Source organism: Talpa europaea (assembly GCF_964194135.1).
Source record: "Talpa europaea genome assembly, chromosome: 2".
Classification (NCBI taxonomy): Eukaryota; Metazoa; Chordata; class Mammalia; order Eulipotyphla; family Talpidae; genus Talpa; species Talpa europaea.
The window spans coordinates 115,093,793-115,112,778 of NC_140068.1; the positions used below are offsets into that span (position 1 = coordinate 115,093,793).

General features: G+C 37.2%; 1 protein-coding gene across 2 annotated transcripts in view; it reads right to left on the reverse strand.

Annotated features, from left to right (window-relative positions):
• Positions 1-366: 366 nt before the first annotated feature.
• Positions 367-18,986, reverse strand: part of TMEM170B (transmembrane protein 170B) — a gene marked incomplete at both ends in the record, with an annotated part of 38,690 nt that continues 20,070 nt past the window's right edge. For both annotated transcript variants that reach the window (XM_084227756.1, XM_084227755.1), the window contains one exon: positions 367-497. In XM_084227756.1, coding sequence (XP_084083882.1) covers positions 367-497 — 131 coding nt within the window. The remainder of the gene's footprint in view (positions 498-18,986) is intronic.

Below are 18,986 nucleotides of genomic sequence, written 5' to 3' on the forward strand. Positions count from 1 at the left end.
ATGATCAATGTTAAAAAAAAAAGTTTGGCACATATATCAATTCCTCAAAACGTCCTGTAACTTAACACAACACTGTTAAGAACGATGATTCAACACCAATGTTAACCTGATTGGCAACTAAACAAGGTGCTTTTCTTGTAGCTTCACATAGCATATTGCGCCTTGCCTGGGACGGAGGCACATAAGGTGCAGTGGTGTAGTGCAATCACTTGAACACCAGAGGGCAATCTTTCCACACAGCTCAGGGCCTGTTCTTTAGACCTGCTCCTTCCACTTTTCTTGTACAACTTCATCTCCTATTTGTTAACAACGCCATTTCCAGAGAATCTGTTTCCTTATATGAAGAAAGACATTTCCATAGAAACCTCAAAGTGTAGCAAGGATCCTTGAAAAAGAGATGATTAATGTCAGAACTGTCTGTCCAACACCCCACACCAGGGCTTCCAAAGGGGCCATGTTCTTCCCTGCTACTCTGTAGATGCCAGCAACTGCTGCACCTAGGTGAGAAAAGAGAGACAAAGTAACACACCCAGTCATTTATAACACACCGCACGGTTGTAATGTATCATTTCTTCTCATTTTATCAAAATAAAATGTCATCGAACAATCCCATTTTATAAATTTTCAATGAAAGAACTTCTGTATTACTGGTTATACTTTATCATACCACATTTACCCACCTAATTGAAAAAAGGGCTGTTTATTCAACTGAACAATATTTATTGTATATGCTGCTTACTTGACACAAATATATTTCTAAAAAATGAGTAATTCATTATTGACATCTCTTACCTGGGCATTGGATTGGCCAGACTGCATCAGCATTTTTATAGAAATACAACACAATATACTGATAATTACAGAAAGTCACACAATTTAATGTAATTTCTAAATTATTCAAGAAAATTTAATATTAAAGGAACTTCTTTCAGGAAAATAAATGCTTAGATGTCATAAAATAGCAGGCTAATTCACTCACAATCGACCATATAAAATAATTTAAGCTTTTTAATGTATCATAGAACTATAAAGTTATTTGGAGACTAATATCTTAACATCTAATAAAAATGGAAGATGAGGGGCCTCCCCGGTGGCGAAGCAGGTTGAGTGCCGCACTGTGATGCTGTCTGCAGCCTCTGCAGCGCCAGTTCGATTCCTGGCCAGCCAGGGAGAAACCCACATAGCGTGGCAGACCTCTCCTGCTTCGCCCCGTCTGCCTGTTCTGCTCCCAGCTCTCTCTGGTGAATTCTCTCACCCTCCCGCACTTTTAACCTATACCCCAGTTTGTGTATAAATAAATAAAATCTTTTTTAAAAAATGGAAGATGAACATGACATCTATTTAGGAAACTTTTTTAGACAATATACACTTGCGAGAATGAGACAATCTCAGAGTTACAAGGCACCTCAGAGCCCATCTGATTAACACAGTATGGTGTGGTATCTAATGACTGATTTTAAAAGTACACTAAGAAATCATAAAGGAGAAAATATTTAAATTATATTTTGCCTTCTCACAGATTGCAATGTCCTTACAACTATTTCTTTTTTTTTTTCTTTTATTTATACAAGCACTGGGTACAGGCAGAAGCGTGGGAGGGTGACAACTCACCAGAGCCTGAGGGGAGAGCAGAGCAGGCAGAATGACAAGATACACTGCTGCGGAGAGCAGCAGGTGGCAGGAGAGGTCGTGGCGCCATGTGGGACCATTGCTGGTGGCCGGGGATCGAACCGGCGCTGCAGAGGCTGCGGGCAGCTTCGCAGCCCAGCGCTCAACCGCTGTACCACCAGGGAGGTCCTACAACTATTTCTACAGAAAAAAAGTATCTATATATCCTAGAATGGCGAAAAGAAGTGAGTAAGAACAGAAGGAAATTATTAAAAGACACTGAATTGACAGTTATTGAAGATAGAAATCTATTCATAAAAAATAGCAAAAAGGGTCTCCTCTGTTGGCACAAGCGGTTGAGCGCTGTGCTTTGAAGCTGTCTGCAGCCTCTGCAGCGCCAGATGATCCCGGCTGGCCGGCAATGAGGGTCCCACATGGCACGGCAGACCTCTCCTGTTGAGCCCACTGCTCCCCTAGCAGTGTATTTCATCAGTCTGCCTGTTCTGTTCCCGGCTCTCTCTGGTGAATCCTCTCACCCTCCCACAGCATCTGGCCTGTACCCCAGCTCTTGTATAAAATAAATAAATATATCTTTAAAAAAAATAGCAAAGAATTCTTATTTAAATAGTTTACTTCAAATTTCCCAAATAAAAAGAATAGTATTCTTCTATAAGAGACCTACATGGGAATAGCAAATTACGAACCTAAGCCAAGGACTTTCGTATTTGAAGAAGGAATTTAAATATACAGTATTTTTACTGAATACTATGTATCTTGCTAGGTAACTTGGTAACTTACAAATAATACCTTATTTCAATATCATACCACCCTGAATATTACAATCTAATTTAAAGGTGAAAAAACGGAAGTTCAGAGGTTCATTTAGAGCACAAGGGAATACAATAAGTATTAGAATTGGAATTTCAGGGCCTCCCCAGTGGCGCAGCGGTTGAGCACTGGGTTGCGAAGCTGCCCACAGCCTCTGCAGCGCCGGTTCGATCCCCAGCTGCTCCCCGGCCACCGGAGGAGGGTCCCACGAGGCACGCAGACCTCTCCTGCCACCCGCTGCTCCCCTCAGCAGTGTACATCGGTCCTTCTGCCTGCTCTGCTCCCGGCTCTGGCTCTGGTGAATTCTCTCACCCTCCCACGCTTCTGACTGTACCTAGTGCTTGTATAAATAAATGACTAATAAATAAATAAATAAATAAATAAATCTTAAAAAAAAAAAAAAGAATTGGAATTTCAGTCCAATTAGTTGGGCTAACTGGATAAATCTGAACGTCGTTCTATCAAGAACAAGGAATTCAGAAGATAATAACTGATAACCATCTCAATATTATGTAAATATTGAGAGTGGCACCAACACACTCTTAAGTAATGAACTTTACTAATAAAATTGGTCATATCAATTTTAGGACTGGATGACATATATAAATCTTTTTTCAAAGAACTTAAGCCCTTTTTAGTTTTTAGAAATTATGTTAAAATAAACCTGACAAGTACTCTGTTTTTTTTAACCCTAGATTTTCCATAACCAACTTCAATTTTATAAAACATGTATTTGACTTCCATCTCTCCAGCACTAACTTTTCAAAAGTCAAGAAGTGAAAAATCAAAGCAATTACTAGCCCGGGCTGCCTTGGAAATAACAAATCTGTCAATTTAAATGTCAGATTTGCATTTAAATGCACTAGCTCTGGAGCTAGATTCAGATCAAAATCCAAGTTCCACTACTTACCCAGCTGTTACCCTGAGCAACCACTTACCCTCTCTGTACACTATACGTCCTCAACTATAAAATGGGTTAGTGTGAAAATTAAAAGATAATACTTGGTAAGTATAGTGTCTAGTCCTGATATGTACTCTAAATTTTGGTTAGTTGTTCTCATAATAAAGATATTCACCATTCAATAAATGGTGCTGAAATAACTGGTAGCCATTTGGGAAAAAAAATAAATCTAGGTCCCTACTTCACACTATTCCCCCCAAAATTTTCAGCTGTGTCAAAGAACTAAATATTAAAAAATAAAATTATAAGGGTGCTTTGGTGGTGTGGTGTAGTAACAACACCTGAAGGAGGAAATCCTATACCTCTAAAACACAAACAATATTGTAAACTGTTACCTCAATAAAAAACCAAAACCATAAACCTTAAGAAAATATGCTTGTAACCTTAGGAACAGAGGACTACCTACTAGCACTCAGAAAAGAGCAATAACCACAAAGATTTGACTACCAAAGCAGACTAGAAAAATTCTGCCATGTGTAACAATGTTTCGTATCCAGAATATACAGGGACAAACACACAAACAATAATCAATGTAATATATTTTTACAATAGCAAAACAACAAAAACAAAAGGAAAAACCCCTAACTTCATCAATCAGTAATAGCTAATCTACACTAAATCCAAAGAAACTTGTGTAATTTCAAAAGTAAAATACAGAACTGTGAGAGGTGACACAGAAAGAGCTTAAAATCTATCATTCACGCAACATCCTTGACACTCAGGGTTTGGGGCTTAAAGACTGGCTCAATGTGGAGGCCAGGAAAACAGTGTCTGGGACATATCCTACAGGGGGTTCAGAATTTTAGAGGTGAGCAGTCATGGAAAAGTACTTTAAGAGACAAAGCAAAAAAGAATAAGAGACGCATTTTAAGGAACAGAAAAGTGAATACTCAAAACACTTCACTGTCATCTTTTCCAAATAAGCTGACTCCTTTATTTAGTCCTTAGCTGTTCCGGTGAGGGAAAAAAGGGTTTTACTGAGAAAAACAAAACTACTAAATAATTCATAATTCATGTTTCTTTATAATCATTCAAGGAACAAAGTAAAACCTAGAATGATGAGGTTCTCAGAGAAAAATGAGTAACACAAAGACAAAAAAAGGAAAACTCCAGAGTTTCTACAACTATGGGAATTGTTCAAAGTATTACACAGAAAAGAAAGCCAATGACTATTCTTCCAGAATACAGACACATTCTATATGAAGAAATAGTGGATAATCAGTTAGGAACCAACTTGTAAGTTACAATGTTCCCCAAAATAAGTAGATTTATAGAAGTTCCTACTCTGTTGTACCAGTTCACAACCCAGAAGCACTAGTCAGAAAAGTGAGTTCCAGTAGAACTCTTAATCTAAAAGATCTGAAAGAAAACAATTTTGTGTGTTTACTGAAACACTTTGGAAACACTACTATTAAATACTGAGCAGATAGTAAAGAGTATTTATAAAGGTCTACATAGATCACAAAAATACCAACAATCCCCAAGTACCCATCCTCCAACAGAAAAACATTATTTCCCTTGATGTTCCTGTGGCCCCCTCCTCATGGTAACCAATTCTCTCCTTGAATTTGGTTTTCATCATCCTTTGTTTTCCTTCAGCTTTAGCACCTGCTTACAGTCCTAAAATAGACAGGAGTTTTTTACATCTGAATATTATATAAATTGCTACACAAAATATTCTAAAATTTTTGGCTCTTTAGTATATGCATGCAAGTTATGTGTTGTTTGTGTGCAGCTGTAATTCATGTATGTTCAATGTTGCACAGAATTTCACAACTTATTTTATCCATTGTATTGTCACTGACCCCTGGCACACACATAGTCAAGAGTTTGTCATACAAGGGTAAAAGCACAATTGCTTAGTTTATGGGCATTTTCAAATTTACTAGGTTAATGTTGAATTTCTTTCCAAAATATTTGTAACAATTTATATACTTAGTGAGTCCACATCTTTAGTAGCAAAGAATTAAAAAAAAAAACAAATCTGTCAATCTGGTGGATGTTCTTGCTGTGATTTATTTGCATCTCCCTGATAGTTAATGTGACAGTTTTCCTTCACATATAATGGTCACTAGTGTTTCTACTTCTATGAAATGCTTGTCAAATCTTTTGTCCACTTTTCTATTGGATTATCTGATTCACAGGAATAGCTTATATAGTTTGGATATTAATCTTTTTAGTATATGTTAACAAAGATCTGTCCCCGATTTGCTTGTTAAGTGTTCTCTTTAACAGGTCTTGCTGAACAGACAGTTGAAAGAGTACAAACAGTATGGTTTTTGTTTTCTTGTTGAAATATGAGGCTAAAATATGGAAGAATAAAGAAGACAAAAGTGCCAACAGGATGTTTAAAATAAATGATACCTCTTTGGGACTTTCACTAGAAACAATGGTGCAGGGTGTGAGAGGATTCAGCAGAGACAGAGTGGGGAGCAAAACAGGCAGATCTACTGAAATACACTGCTGGGCCTCCCTGGTGGTACAGGCAGTTGAGCGCTATGCTGTGAAGTGAAGCTGTCCACAACCTCTGCAGCGAGGGTTCGATCCCAGCTGGCCAGCGAGAATCTCACCTGGCGAAGCAAACCTTTCCTGTCTCACCACTGCAGGGGTGACACCCACTGAGGGAACAGCAGTGTCTTCGGTCCACCTGCCTATTCTGTTCCTCGCTCTGCCTCCGGCGAATTCTCTCACCCTCCTGCACATCTACCTGTACCCCGGTTCTTGTATAAAAATAAAAATAAATCTAAAGAAAAGAGGGCCTCCCCTGGTGGCGCAGCGGTTGAGCGCTGGGCTGCGAAGCTGCCCGCAGCCTCTGCAGCGCCGGTTCGATCCCCGGCTGGGTTCAATCCCCGGCCAGCAGTAAGGGTCCCACATGGTGCAACAGACCTCTCCTGCCGCGCCCGCTGTTCCCCTCAGCAGTGTATTTCATCACTCTGCCTGTTCTGTTCCCCGCTCTGGCTCTGGTGAATTCTCTCACCCTCCCGCGCTTCTGACTGTACCAAGTGCTTGTATAAATAAATAATCTTTTTAAAAAAAGAAAGAAAGAAAAGAAAGGAAAAGGAAAGGAAAGGAAAGAAAATACACTGCTAAGGAGAGCAGCAGGTGAGAGAGGAGAAGAGAGGTATGCTGCACCATATATGTGTTAGCTCATTGGCAGGGGTTCGATCTTAGGCCACCAGTGGCTGGCGATAGCTTGATAGTGCAAGATTTTAACCTCTGCAACACCAGGAAGGCTCAAAGAAAAAAGATTTTTGCCAAAGAACATATATCATTGGTCAATGAGCACATGGAAAGATGCTCAACATCTTTAGCATTAGGGAAATACAAATCAAAACCACAATGAGGTACAATTTCACTCCTAAGAGGATACCTGAAACTTACAGACATTATAACTAGTGCTGGTGAAGATGTAGAGAAATGGGAGCCTTGAACATTGCTGAGGAATTATAAAATTGTGCTTCCACTATGTAAAACAGTGTGGCAGTTCTTCAAATTATTAAACACAGAATTACTGTATGACCACGAAATTTCATACCTAAGTATTTATCTAAGAAAATGAAACTGCATGTTCACACAAAAACCCATATACATATGTTCATAGAGCATTATTTTTTTTTTTTTTTTTTTTTTTTTTTTTTTTTTTTTAATATTTATCACTTTTATTGGCAGAGTTAACAGACAGTGTACTGGGGCTGTCTTGCAGGAAACAGGCTGCAGAAGCATGTCATAATTCAATTGAAACACATTTTTCCTATCAGGAAAACTAAATAGCATCAAATATCCTTGACTTTACATAGTGTGATGACAGCAACCTTGACTAAACACAGAGCCATTTGCTTCAGCAAAAGAAAAAGCTTTAAATGTCTATATACTAAATGCTACATCTAACTCCAAATTATATAAACCAGTTACAGTTTTATTTATTACATATTTTCAAGGTAGCTTACCAGTGGGATATTACAAATTCTTCATTTTATAGATTCAAGTCCTTAAAGTTTAAATGATGGAGCAACTGGTGGATATGTGGGAATATACTGCAACACTCATTCCATCAGCCCTCTCCAGTATTCTTTTTTGCATTGTATTATACTTAATTTTTTTTTTTTTTTTTTTTTTTTTATAAATTTTATTGTTATATTCCCCATACAATTGCAGCCCCCCATTCTGACCCCAATCCCTCCCCTCCCGCCCCCGCCCCCCTAAAAGTGTCTCTGGTTCATAGTTTTTTGTTGATTTTGATTTTCACTTTCTTATAGTTATTCATTTTCCTGGTCCCTTATTTAAGTTTTCTAGATTCCTGCTATGAGTGAGACCATCCGGTATTTTTCTTTTTCTTTTTGGCTTATTTCGCTGAGCATGATCCCTTCCAGCGCCATCCATGTTGCAGCAAATTGCATGTGTTTATCTTTTTTGAATGCTGAGTAATATTCCATGGTATATATGTACCACATCTTCTTGATCCAGTCATCTATTTTTGGGCATTTGGGTTGTTTCCAAAGCTTAGCTATTGTAAACAGTGCTGCTATAAACATAGGGGTGCAGGTGTTCTTTGGAATTGATGTTTCTGTGTCCTTTGGGTAAATACCTAGGAGTGGAATTGCTGGGTCATATGGAAGCTCTATGTTTAGTAGGTCCAGAAATCTCCACACAGCTTTCCACAGTGGTTGGACCAGTTTGCACTCCCACCAACAGTGCAGAAGAGTTCCTTTTTCTCCACACCCTCGCCAACATTTGTTGTTGCTAGTTTTTTTAATATGTGCCATTCTCACTGGTGTAAGATGGTATCTCATGGTAGTTTTGATTTGCATTTCCCTGATGACAAGTGATGTTGAACATTTTTTCATATGCCTGTTGGCCATTTGCATTTCCCATAGAGCATTATTAACAGTAAAAAAGTGGGAACAATGCAAATGCCCATCAACTGATGAATTCATACAAAAAAAAAATGTGTTATCTTCACTGGGAAACTAACAGTAAAGAGAAATGAAGTACTGATCTACAGTCAAGTGTCAATGGACAAAGCTTGAAAACAGTATGCATAAGTGCAAAAACCCAATCAAGACACATATTTTCAGATTCCATTTATGTATTTCAGAATAGGCAAATCCACACAAACAAAAAGCAGATAAGGGGTTGCCAAGGCTAAGGGCAGGGAGGATGGGGATGACTAATATAGACACAGGGTTTCATTTTGAAGTAGTAAAAATGTTCTAAAATTACACCATGTTATACACAGCTCTGAATATACGAAAACCTACTTAACTGTATACTTTCAAAGTGTGAAATTTATGATAATGGAATTATATCCCAATATAGTTATTAAAACCAAACAAAAGAAAGAACAACAACGAAAACAGATCTAAACCTACATGGACAAGGGAGAATAGAAAAACAATTGCAGGCGGAAAGATGTCAATATACAGTAACAAAGTGCTTGCTGAGAGGTATACCATGAAGTGATTAGATTTGCTTTCCATATTTCCTTAGTGAAAGCAAATACAAAAACTAAAAAAGGCTTATTTAATTTCAAGTGTGTTCTGCTTTTCAATATAATACTGGAAGTCCTAGCCAGAGCAATAAGACAAGAGAAAGACATACAAGGAATCCAAATAGGAAAAGAAGAAGTCAAACTATCACTATTTGCAGATGATATGATAATATACATAGAGAACCCCAAAAACTCCACAGAAAAACTAATTCAACTAATCAATCAGTTCACTAAAGTGGCAGGATACAAAATCAACACGCAAAAATAAGTAGCCTTCCTATACACCAACAATAAATCTGAAGAAGAAATTAAAAAAAAATCCCTTTTACTATAGAAACAAAAAAAATCAAATACTTGGGAATAAATCTAACAAAAGAGGTAAAGGACCTATACAAAGAAAATTAAAAAACACTGTTAAAAGAAATAGAAAAAGACACAAAGAAATGGAAAGACATTCCCTGCTCATGGATTGGAAAAATAAACATTATTAAAATGGCCATCCTACCAAAAGCAATATACAGATTCAATGCTATTCCAATAAAAATTGCAATGTTATTCTTCAAAGAAATAGAACAATTATTGATGAAATTCATATGGGACCACAAAAAACCCCCGAATAGCCAAAGTTCTCCTGAAAAAAAAAGAAGGGAATGGAGGCATCACACTCCCAGACTTCAAACTTTACTACAAAGCCATAATCATCAAAACTGCATGGTATTGGAACAAGAACAGACACACAGACCAATGGAATTAAATAGAAAATCCAGAAATAAACCCACAGATTTATGGTCAACTAATCTTCGACAAAGAAGCAAAGAATATGCATTGGAGCAAAGAAAGTTTGTTTGATAAATGGTGCTGGGAAAACTGGGTTGCTACATGCAAAAGAATGAAGCTTGACTACTACCTAACATCATGCACAAAAACCAACTCAAAATGGATTAAAGAACTAGACATAAGACCTGAAACCATAAAATACATAGAAGGAAATACAGGTGAAACACTCCATGATATGCACATCAAAGACATCTTTACAGACACATCACCCAAAGCAGTGATAGTGAAGGCAAAGATCAACAGCTGGGACTACATCAAATTAAAGAGCTTCTGCACAGCAAAAGAGACAATAACAAAAACAAAGAAAAACCCCACCAACTGGGAGAACATTTTTGCACACAACACTAATGATAAAGGACTGATGACAAAAATCTACAAAGAGCTGATGAGACTCAACAAAAACAAAGAAAATAATCCAGTCAAAAAATGGGCAGAAGAGCTAAAAAGAAACTTCACTGAAGAAGAAATGCAAATGGCCAACAGGCATATGAAAAAATGTTCAACATCACTTGTAATCAGGGAAATGCAAATCAAAACCACAATGAGATATCATCTCACACCAGTGAGAATGGCACATATTTAAAAAGCTAGCAACAACAAATGTTGGCGAGGTTGTGGAGAAAAAAGGAACTCTCCTGCACTGTTGGTGGGAGTGCAAACTGGTCCAACCACTATGGAGAGCTGTGTGGAGATTTCTGGACCTACTAAACATAGAGCTTCCATATGATCCGGTAATTCCACTCCTAGGTATTTACCCAGAGGACACAGAAACATCAATTCCAAAGAGCACCTGCACCCCTATGTTTATAGCAGCACTGTTTACAATAGCTAAGCTTTGGAAACAACCCAATTGCCCAAAAATAGATGATTGGATCAAGAAGATGTGGTATATATACACCATGGAATACTACTCAGCATTCAAAAAAGATAAACACATGCAATTTGCAGCAACATGGATGGTGCTGGAAGGGATCATGCTCAGCGAAATAAGCCAGAAAGAAAAAGAAAAATACCGGATGGTCTCACTCATAGCAGGAATCTAGAAAACTTAAATAAGGGACCAGGAAAAAGAATAACTATAAGAAAGAAAATATCAAAATCAACAAATAACTATGAACAAGAGACACTCTATGAGGGGTGGGGGGCGGGGAAAGGAGGACTTGGGGTAAAAATAAGGGGGTTGTAATTGTATGGGGAATATAAAAAAATACAATTAAAAAAATAAATAATAAATATAAAAAATAATAATTTCAAGTGTGTTGAGTCCACCAATTTGTGCAGTTAGAGCACCAGCAGATTGCCATCCACAGGTTGAATCTGACCTACCACCCGTTTGTGTACAACACGCCTACAAAGAATGGTTTTTATATTGATATTTTTGAGTGGTTGGAAAAAAAATTATTCTTTAGAATGTTTCATGTTACATGAAAATTATATGAAATTGAAATTTTAGTATCAATAAATGTTTTATTGGCATACTCCTTTCTGATATTGAACATTTACAGTGTGTGTAGTTTTGGTCTTGTACAGTCTATCTTCTTTGGCATCAGGATTACATGTTAAAAAACAGATCTCACCCTAGCTTTTACTATTTCTATTTTGTACAATAATTTGGATAAAATAGGAACTAGATGTTCCTTGGTAGAATTCCTCTATAAGCCCAATTTGGACCATGTAGTTCTTTTGGGAGATAACATTTCAAGTGTTTAAAATTACTTAGTGTCCTATTCATATTTTCTACTACTTATTGTATGTCAGAAAATAGATTTGTTCAAAGAAACTGTCATTTCTGTAATTCTCTTATTCTTTTTCTTACCTTTATTATTTGGTCTGTGGTTATTCTATTTTAGTCTGTATTTTGCATTCCTACCATAAGTCTCTTTTAAAGTTGGTTTTCCTGTGGTCTATATATCGTATTATCTTTCAGAGCCAGTTTTTTTTTTCTTTTCTAATCTCTCATAAACTTAATTTACAGACCTTAACAGCATTTCTCTACACCGACAAAACAATGCAATAAATAAGACCACATGCAAGATAACCATATATAATACAATGAATTTAGGGATTAACTTAACAAAAAACATACAACCCTCCTACTAAGAAAACATTTTTAAACTTAAAGAAATGGAAATGCCTTATATGTTTTTGAGTTGGATAAATTTAACATGTTAATCCTTCCCAAACAAAAAGAAGAGTTACTCTTTTTGAGGAACTCGGTAGATACACTCTAAAAACAGTATGAAAGAATAAATTTCCAAGAATAGTTATGTTAACTTTAAAAAAATAAAAAGGAATTAGAGAGTACCCGTTCTAACAGACATTAAGACATACTATAAAACCTTGGGATTAAAAAAATGTAACCTTACTGCCAACAAAGATAGTTAAAAAGACTAATGAATCAGAACTGAGTTCAGAGACAGATCCATGTAACTTAAGGAGATAATACACACACACACACACACACACACACACACAAAAAAAAAAAACAGGCCACTACAAACCACTACAAATAAATGATGAATTTTTTGGTATATTAAAAACTGACTTACTACTATTTGGGAGGAAAACAAAATACACCTGAAACCTATCTGATACCAAATACAGAAGTAGACTCTAGACCAGGGGCAAATTATGACCTGAATGCTATAAAAATACTTTTGTAAATAAAGTTTTATTGGAAAAAGTCATGCTATTTATTTACATTGCTTTTTTAACAATATATAACATAATAGCAGAGTTGAACAGTTGTAACATTAGATCTCTGGTTTCAATGTTTAAAATATTTACTACAATGGCTTTTAAGAAATTATTTGTAGACTCTTGCTAGAGATGAATTAAAGACATTAATATAAAAGATAAAACTACAAAATTAACAGGAGAAAATATGTCAGAATATCTTTTACGAGTGGGCAAAACCTTTCTCTTAAATAAAACTAAATTATAAATAACAGGGCAAAATTCTTTAATATGATTACACAGAAATTAAAAATTTCTCCTCAATAATAACCATCATGGATGAAACACCGAAACAAGTTATTTGCAAAGATTAAAACCAACACAGACCAATGTTTCTAATATACATCTATAATTTAATAAAAAGAAAACAAAAACTACAAAAAAAGCATAAAATTTAAGGAGGAAATTTGCAGAAAAGGAAATCTAAATATATCATGTATAATAAGAGATATTCAAACTCATTGGTAATCATAGAAAAGAAAATTAAACTAACAATGAAATGTTATTTGATATCTTCAGACTTGCTAAAATGGCAGTGGACAGAGACCCAGTTTGATCCAATTCTGGTATTAACTATTAATGCAAATTAAAATAAAACACTCTATTCTGGAAATAAAAATCTAAGAAGTAGCAGCATATAATAGACATGTATCTACAATCGGTAATATTCACAAGTGATCCAGCAATCATTTGCTGAGTTGAATATACAGCTATGAATGTTGTGGTCCTCAGGAATTGCATTAATATAGTTAAATATTCACATTGGCTAGTTTGTTAATTTAAGGGTTTTCAGGTCAGGAAATTGGCCAGAAGAAATATAAATGTTTTACTATGAACTTGAATATAAATTTTTACTTGAAAATGTGTCAGACTTACATTTATAAGGGTTTTAAAATACATCATTATTATGGATTTTATTTTTTTGTTGTTTATTTTTTTTTAATTTAAATTTTATTTTTATATTCCCCATACAATTACAACCCCTTTATTTTTACCCCAAGCCCTCCTTTCCCCACCCCCACCCCCCAATCCCCGTAGAATGTCTCTTGTTCATAGTTATTTGTTGATTTTGATATTTTCTTTCTTATAGTTATTTCTTATAGTTATTCTTTTTCCTGGTCCCTTATTTAAGTTTTCTAGATTCCTGCTATGAGTGAGACCATCCGGTATTTTTCTTTTTCTTTCTGGCTTATTTCGCTGAGCATGATCCCTTCCAGCGCCATCCATGTTGCTGCAAATTGCATGTGTTTATCTTTTTTGAACGCTGAGCAATATTCCATGGTGTATATGTACCACATCTTCTTGATCCAGTCATCTATTTTTGGGCATTTGGGTTGTTTCCAAATCTCATCATGGATTTTAAAATCACTGGTTTATTTTATTCTTGATTGAATTTAAAGTAGCTATATACACACACATTATTAGAGAGAAATGAAAGTAAAATTGTATTTCTCAAGCACTCTAAGTTTTACAAGAATTCATGCCAATAAATACACATATACACATACAACTTAGGGCTTCTGAATGAGATCTTCCTTCTTCACTCCGCCTCTGTTCATGGTGCCACAGTTAAAACAGATCCTTATTAAATGCAATATGCAGTCCCATTCCTGCCTCTCTGTATGACAACATGATGAGTAACTAATTTGGGTCTTTTTTCTCTGCATAGTCCTTTTATCAACTCTTTTTTCAATCCCTGTCACTACTCTAGTTCAGATCTGCCCTCAAATTCAGATTATAGTTCATGCCTTAGTCTGCCTTTCCCTTCTTGCCTCCCCACTTTCTTCTGTCCTTTCTTCCTCTCCCCCTCCTTCACTGCATTCATCCATTTAACCAGCATTTTGAGCATTAAGTTTTACTGTAGGGGAATACAGCAGTGATAAAAACAAAGTCCCAGTTCTTTGAGTTTTCTCTTGCTTCTTCACATATATGCTATATCCAGTTATAAAATAAATTTTGTCATTGAACTGCTTTGCCCCTTGCCAACCTCATTCAAAAATATCTACTTGGTTGCCATGGCCTGCAGAATAAAGTTCAGACTTTCAGGTTTGTCTTCCAAGATCTTCTATAATGTCCATTCTATATTTCCACCTGAATCTACTACTCCTCCACTATGCTTACTTATTCTGTACTTCAGGTAAATCTGAGTACTTGTTTTGAACCTTATCTATAGCAAAATGGATATCATCTGATAAACTTACAGACTAACTGTAGCAACAAAAGCAACAATAAAAACCTAAAAAGATAACATAGAAAAACCAAATAATAAATAGACTATTCAATACCTGCCACAACTATGCCTCGTGATATGGAATTGGGCTTGCCTCTCAAGGCAAGGAATATCAATCAGTCTGGGAAAAGGTGACTGTTGGACACAAAAGGGAGGTCTTTCAACTCACAGAGGTCTTCATCTGATCCTGGGGCTGAAGACCACCTAGAAAGGAAGAGCTTCTTCGAGAGTCTCCAAACAAATTTAGGGATAATCGTGGGCCACAGACATATGAAAATAGACCAGAATTGGTAATGTAAGCATCTACTCTTAACTGGCAGTTAGAGAACCAACAGTAGCCTAGAGAAGCAGTCAGCTGCAGGCAAAACAAAAACTAAGAGAGCAGGTGTGGCACCCTCCAGTCTCAACAGGATACGACTAAGCTCTGGCTCAAGAAACACAGCAGAAACCAGAATTAACTCTTGAACCCAAAGCCGGAGTTGTGACCTGAGTACAACGTTGAGCAGACCAGAGGGAATGAACCTGAAGCCTTGAAAGAAATGCATATAATACAGCATTGTCGAAAACCTGCAAAGAGCTCCATACTCCAGAGTGACCAGGGTAGATATGTGTCATGATTTGTATATAAGGAAGAGCAATTTTATCAATGTTTTGTTGTATATGCACACACTATTAAGGACCAATTGGCGGTATTTTCACTTTTTAAAATGAGAACTATCACTATCATTTGTGCACCTACATTTCCCCCTAACTAGATAAGAGTGAACTCCTGTACAGCAGAACCTATATTCATGAGGTGCTTTACCCTTGCCAATTTTTACAAGGTTTTGTTTTTTCCCCACAAAATCTTTCATAACGAGTCATCACATGGTACACAAATTATTTATTCAATGAATAAATGAACTGATTTTAATCTTTTAGGTATAAACATAATGTTAAATTTTGAAGGGACCCAACCCTGGGTCTAGTGGACAACCTAACATGCCATTTTCACAATGTCCATCTTTTATGTAGAAATCTACTTTTCCTTAAGATGTCAGTCTTTTTCAGATTAAAAACAAAAGATAGGATTTAATGAGGGTCCAACCTTTACATCACTTCCAAAGGGAGAAGATTAGATACTATATTGTCTTTCTCTAGCATCAGCATCTTTTTGGCTCAGGACAATTTAGAGCTGGAAGCCCCTCCTTTCAATAGTTACATTCTTGGTGATGATAACTCACTATTTCTGGCTACATAAGTTACATTTGAGTTTGTGTTTGACAGAACAGTTCTCACAGAATAAAGTTTGTTTGGGCTGCTTCCCAGGTTTGGTTTTCACTTTGATCATCTAATAAACTAAGTGTTCTTGAGATTTCGTTTCTCAGTTATCAGTTTGGCAACCACAACTGGGACCCAAAGGTCTGCCTGAGACCACCTGGAGCAGTAAGAGGACTGAAAGTATATACCTAATTACCTGTGGGCTTTTTGAAAGCCCATCCAGCTCCCTCAGGGTGGTGGCTGAGTCCAGCCTGGGTGAAGGCGAGTTCTTATTGGATCTCAGACCTCCAAGTTCATGGTCAATGGTTCTTGAGTTTATTGTAAAATTGTTTCACGTTGTTCAGGTAAGGCAGGTACCCTCTGCTCTCCCAGAGGAGGTATGGAATTCCAGGCTAGTGCTTAGGTTAAGGGAGTATTTTACAGCTCAAATTAACTCAGGCGCACCCTGGACTTGCAAGTGGTTCCCTAAATGGGAGGACATTACTAAAGAGATCTCACTCTAATATATTTGTGTATGCAATATAGAAAAGCAGGCTCAAGGGAAATAAAAAAAAAAATGGAATGACTGTGACTATCTCAAAACTAACTTGAATACTTAAAACTAAAGGACCCTAATTAGGGCATCCTTGGTGGTGCAAGGGGTCAAGCACAGCACTATGAAGCTATTCACAGCTTCTGCAGCTCAAGTTCGATCCCCAGCCAGCCAGGGAGCTACCCACATGGCACAGCAGACCTCTCCTGTCTTGCCTGCTGCTCCCCTCAGCAGTGTATTTCAGTCAGTCTGCCTGTTCTGTTCCCCACTCTGTCTCTGGTGAATCCTTTCGGTCCCTGCAGCTCTGGCCTGCACCCCAGTTCTTGTATGCATAAATAAATCAATCTTAAAAAAAAAAAAAAGGACCCTAATTAGTCAGAGGATACAGTCTCATGAATTCTGGCTTCTCAGACTTTTACTAAATGATCCACATACTGTTTTCGTATTCCCGTGGGCCATGCTTTGTTCATGTTATGTGTTGTATGCTGTTTGATCAATTGTTAAATTTGATTTGAGATTAGATAACTGTTCTGAGCTATTTTGTGGGTAGGACATTTGGGTTCCAAATCTTGCCCTACTCACCATGCTTGCTTGGTTTTTTTGTTTGTTTGTTTGTTTGTTTGTTTTTAATCTTGAGGTTTGGGTAAACGGAATCACCATCTTTAGACACTGTCTTCTGTGTTAAAAGAAGAATATGCACTGAGTTAACAGCTATTGCTTAGGAAATCTTGGAAGTCAAAGCCACAAACTCTTGTGGGCATGGGTCAAGCATTTAAAAGCTATTAGAACACTTTCCAACTCAAAAGATGTCTCCCAAGGGCCTCCCTGGTGGCGCAAGGGGTTAAACACCATACTATGAAGCAATCCGCAGCCTCTGCAGCATGAGTTCCATCCCCGGCTGGCCAGGGAGAAACCCACATGGCGCAGCAGACCTCTCCTGACTCACCCACTGCTCCCCTCAGCGGTGTACTTCAGTCAATCTGCCTGTTCTGTTCCCCACTCTGTCTCTGGTGAATCCTCTCACCCTCCGCATCTCTGACCTTTACCCAGCATAATAAATAAATCTTAAAAAAAAAAACAAAAAAACAGATGTCTCCCATGTAAGGTATACGTTGGTCATGAACTGAGGTAATCAGCACCATCAATATCCCCTAAAATTGGTTGGTTGAAAAAAACTTTTAATTTGCTAACTGAACTTGTGGAAATTCAGAGGGTTCTCAATCTAAATTTCTTATTGGAAAAATTGAATTAATAAAGAAAAGAGAACTGCAGAAAAGTAGAAATGTTTTTTGGCTAACCTTAGGAAATTTTAAGTAAAGTACAGGAACCTGACGTAAAATCAGGTCTTAACAAAGATCATGGCCTTGCTTTTACAAATTCTTGTCAATTGGCTTCAAGAGACTCTCTTTTTTTGTTTACAAAACGTGTCTTTTTGCAGGCTAAATTCAAAACCTCAAGTTTAAAGGCAGCTTGAGTTTGATGCCCGGCCGACCAGAGAGCTACCCACATGGCACAACAGACCTCTCCTGTTTTGGGTTTTTTTTTGAAAGAGCTAATTGGAATTGCAGAACACAAATGAGAACTCTCCCCCTATCGTCCTCATGGGCCATTACCACAGATCTACTTTTTGTGTTCTTCATAAGTAAAATAACAGGGTTGGATAAGGTATTCCTTGGCTCTTACCTTACCTTTCAGAGAACCACACTTTGTCTCAATATGACTGACCAGAAATAAGAACTTTACTTTATCCAATGTCTCTTGCCAATCCTTGGGAAGACTATCTGACTTTTCTTTGCTTACCTTTAAAATGGTTCTATTTTTAGTCCCTAGAGGTCTTAAAGGTTTAAATGCATATTTAAAGATTTAAATGCATATACTATGCTAGTATATATTAAAATAATTCTTAGTTTCCATCTTTCATAGGACATCTCCCTAGAGAAAACTGCAGTTCAATGAATAAAGAATATCTACACTTCACCCCAAGTTCTTGGGGGGATAGGGTATCTTTGCCTTACAAATGCAGTCTTTTTTTTTTTTTTTAAGTTTTTTTTTTTTTATTTATACAAGAGCCAGGGTACAGGCCAGAGGCACAGGAGGGTGAGAGGATTCACCAGAGATAAAAGCAGGGAACAGAACAAGCAGACTGACAAACTACACTGCTGAGGGGAGCAGTGGGTGAGACAGGAGAGGTCTGCTCGCTGTGTGGGTTGCTCCGAGGCCAGCAGGGATTGAACCGGCACTGCAGAGGCTGTGAACAGCTTCACAGCGCTGCGCTCAACTGCCTGCGCCACCAGGGAGGCCCCAAATGTAGTCTTAAAAAATATATAACTGTGGTAAGGAAAGAGAAAAAAATAACCCTGCCCTTAGGAAACTGTAATGCAAGTTTTTGGCCCCTACCTTCTTTGGAGTCCAAGAGTCATTCTTAGGAGTGCAATTTATAATGTGTGAAGGGGGAAGAAAGGGAAAGCAGCAAGGAAAAGAGGGTACATTGAGATAAGCACAAGGC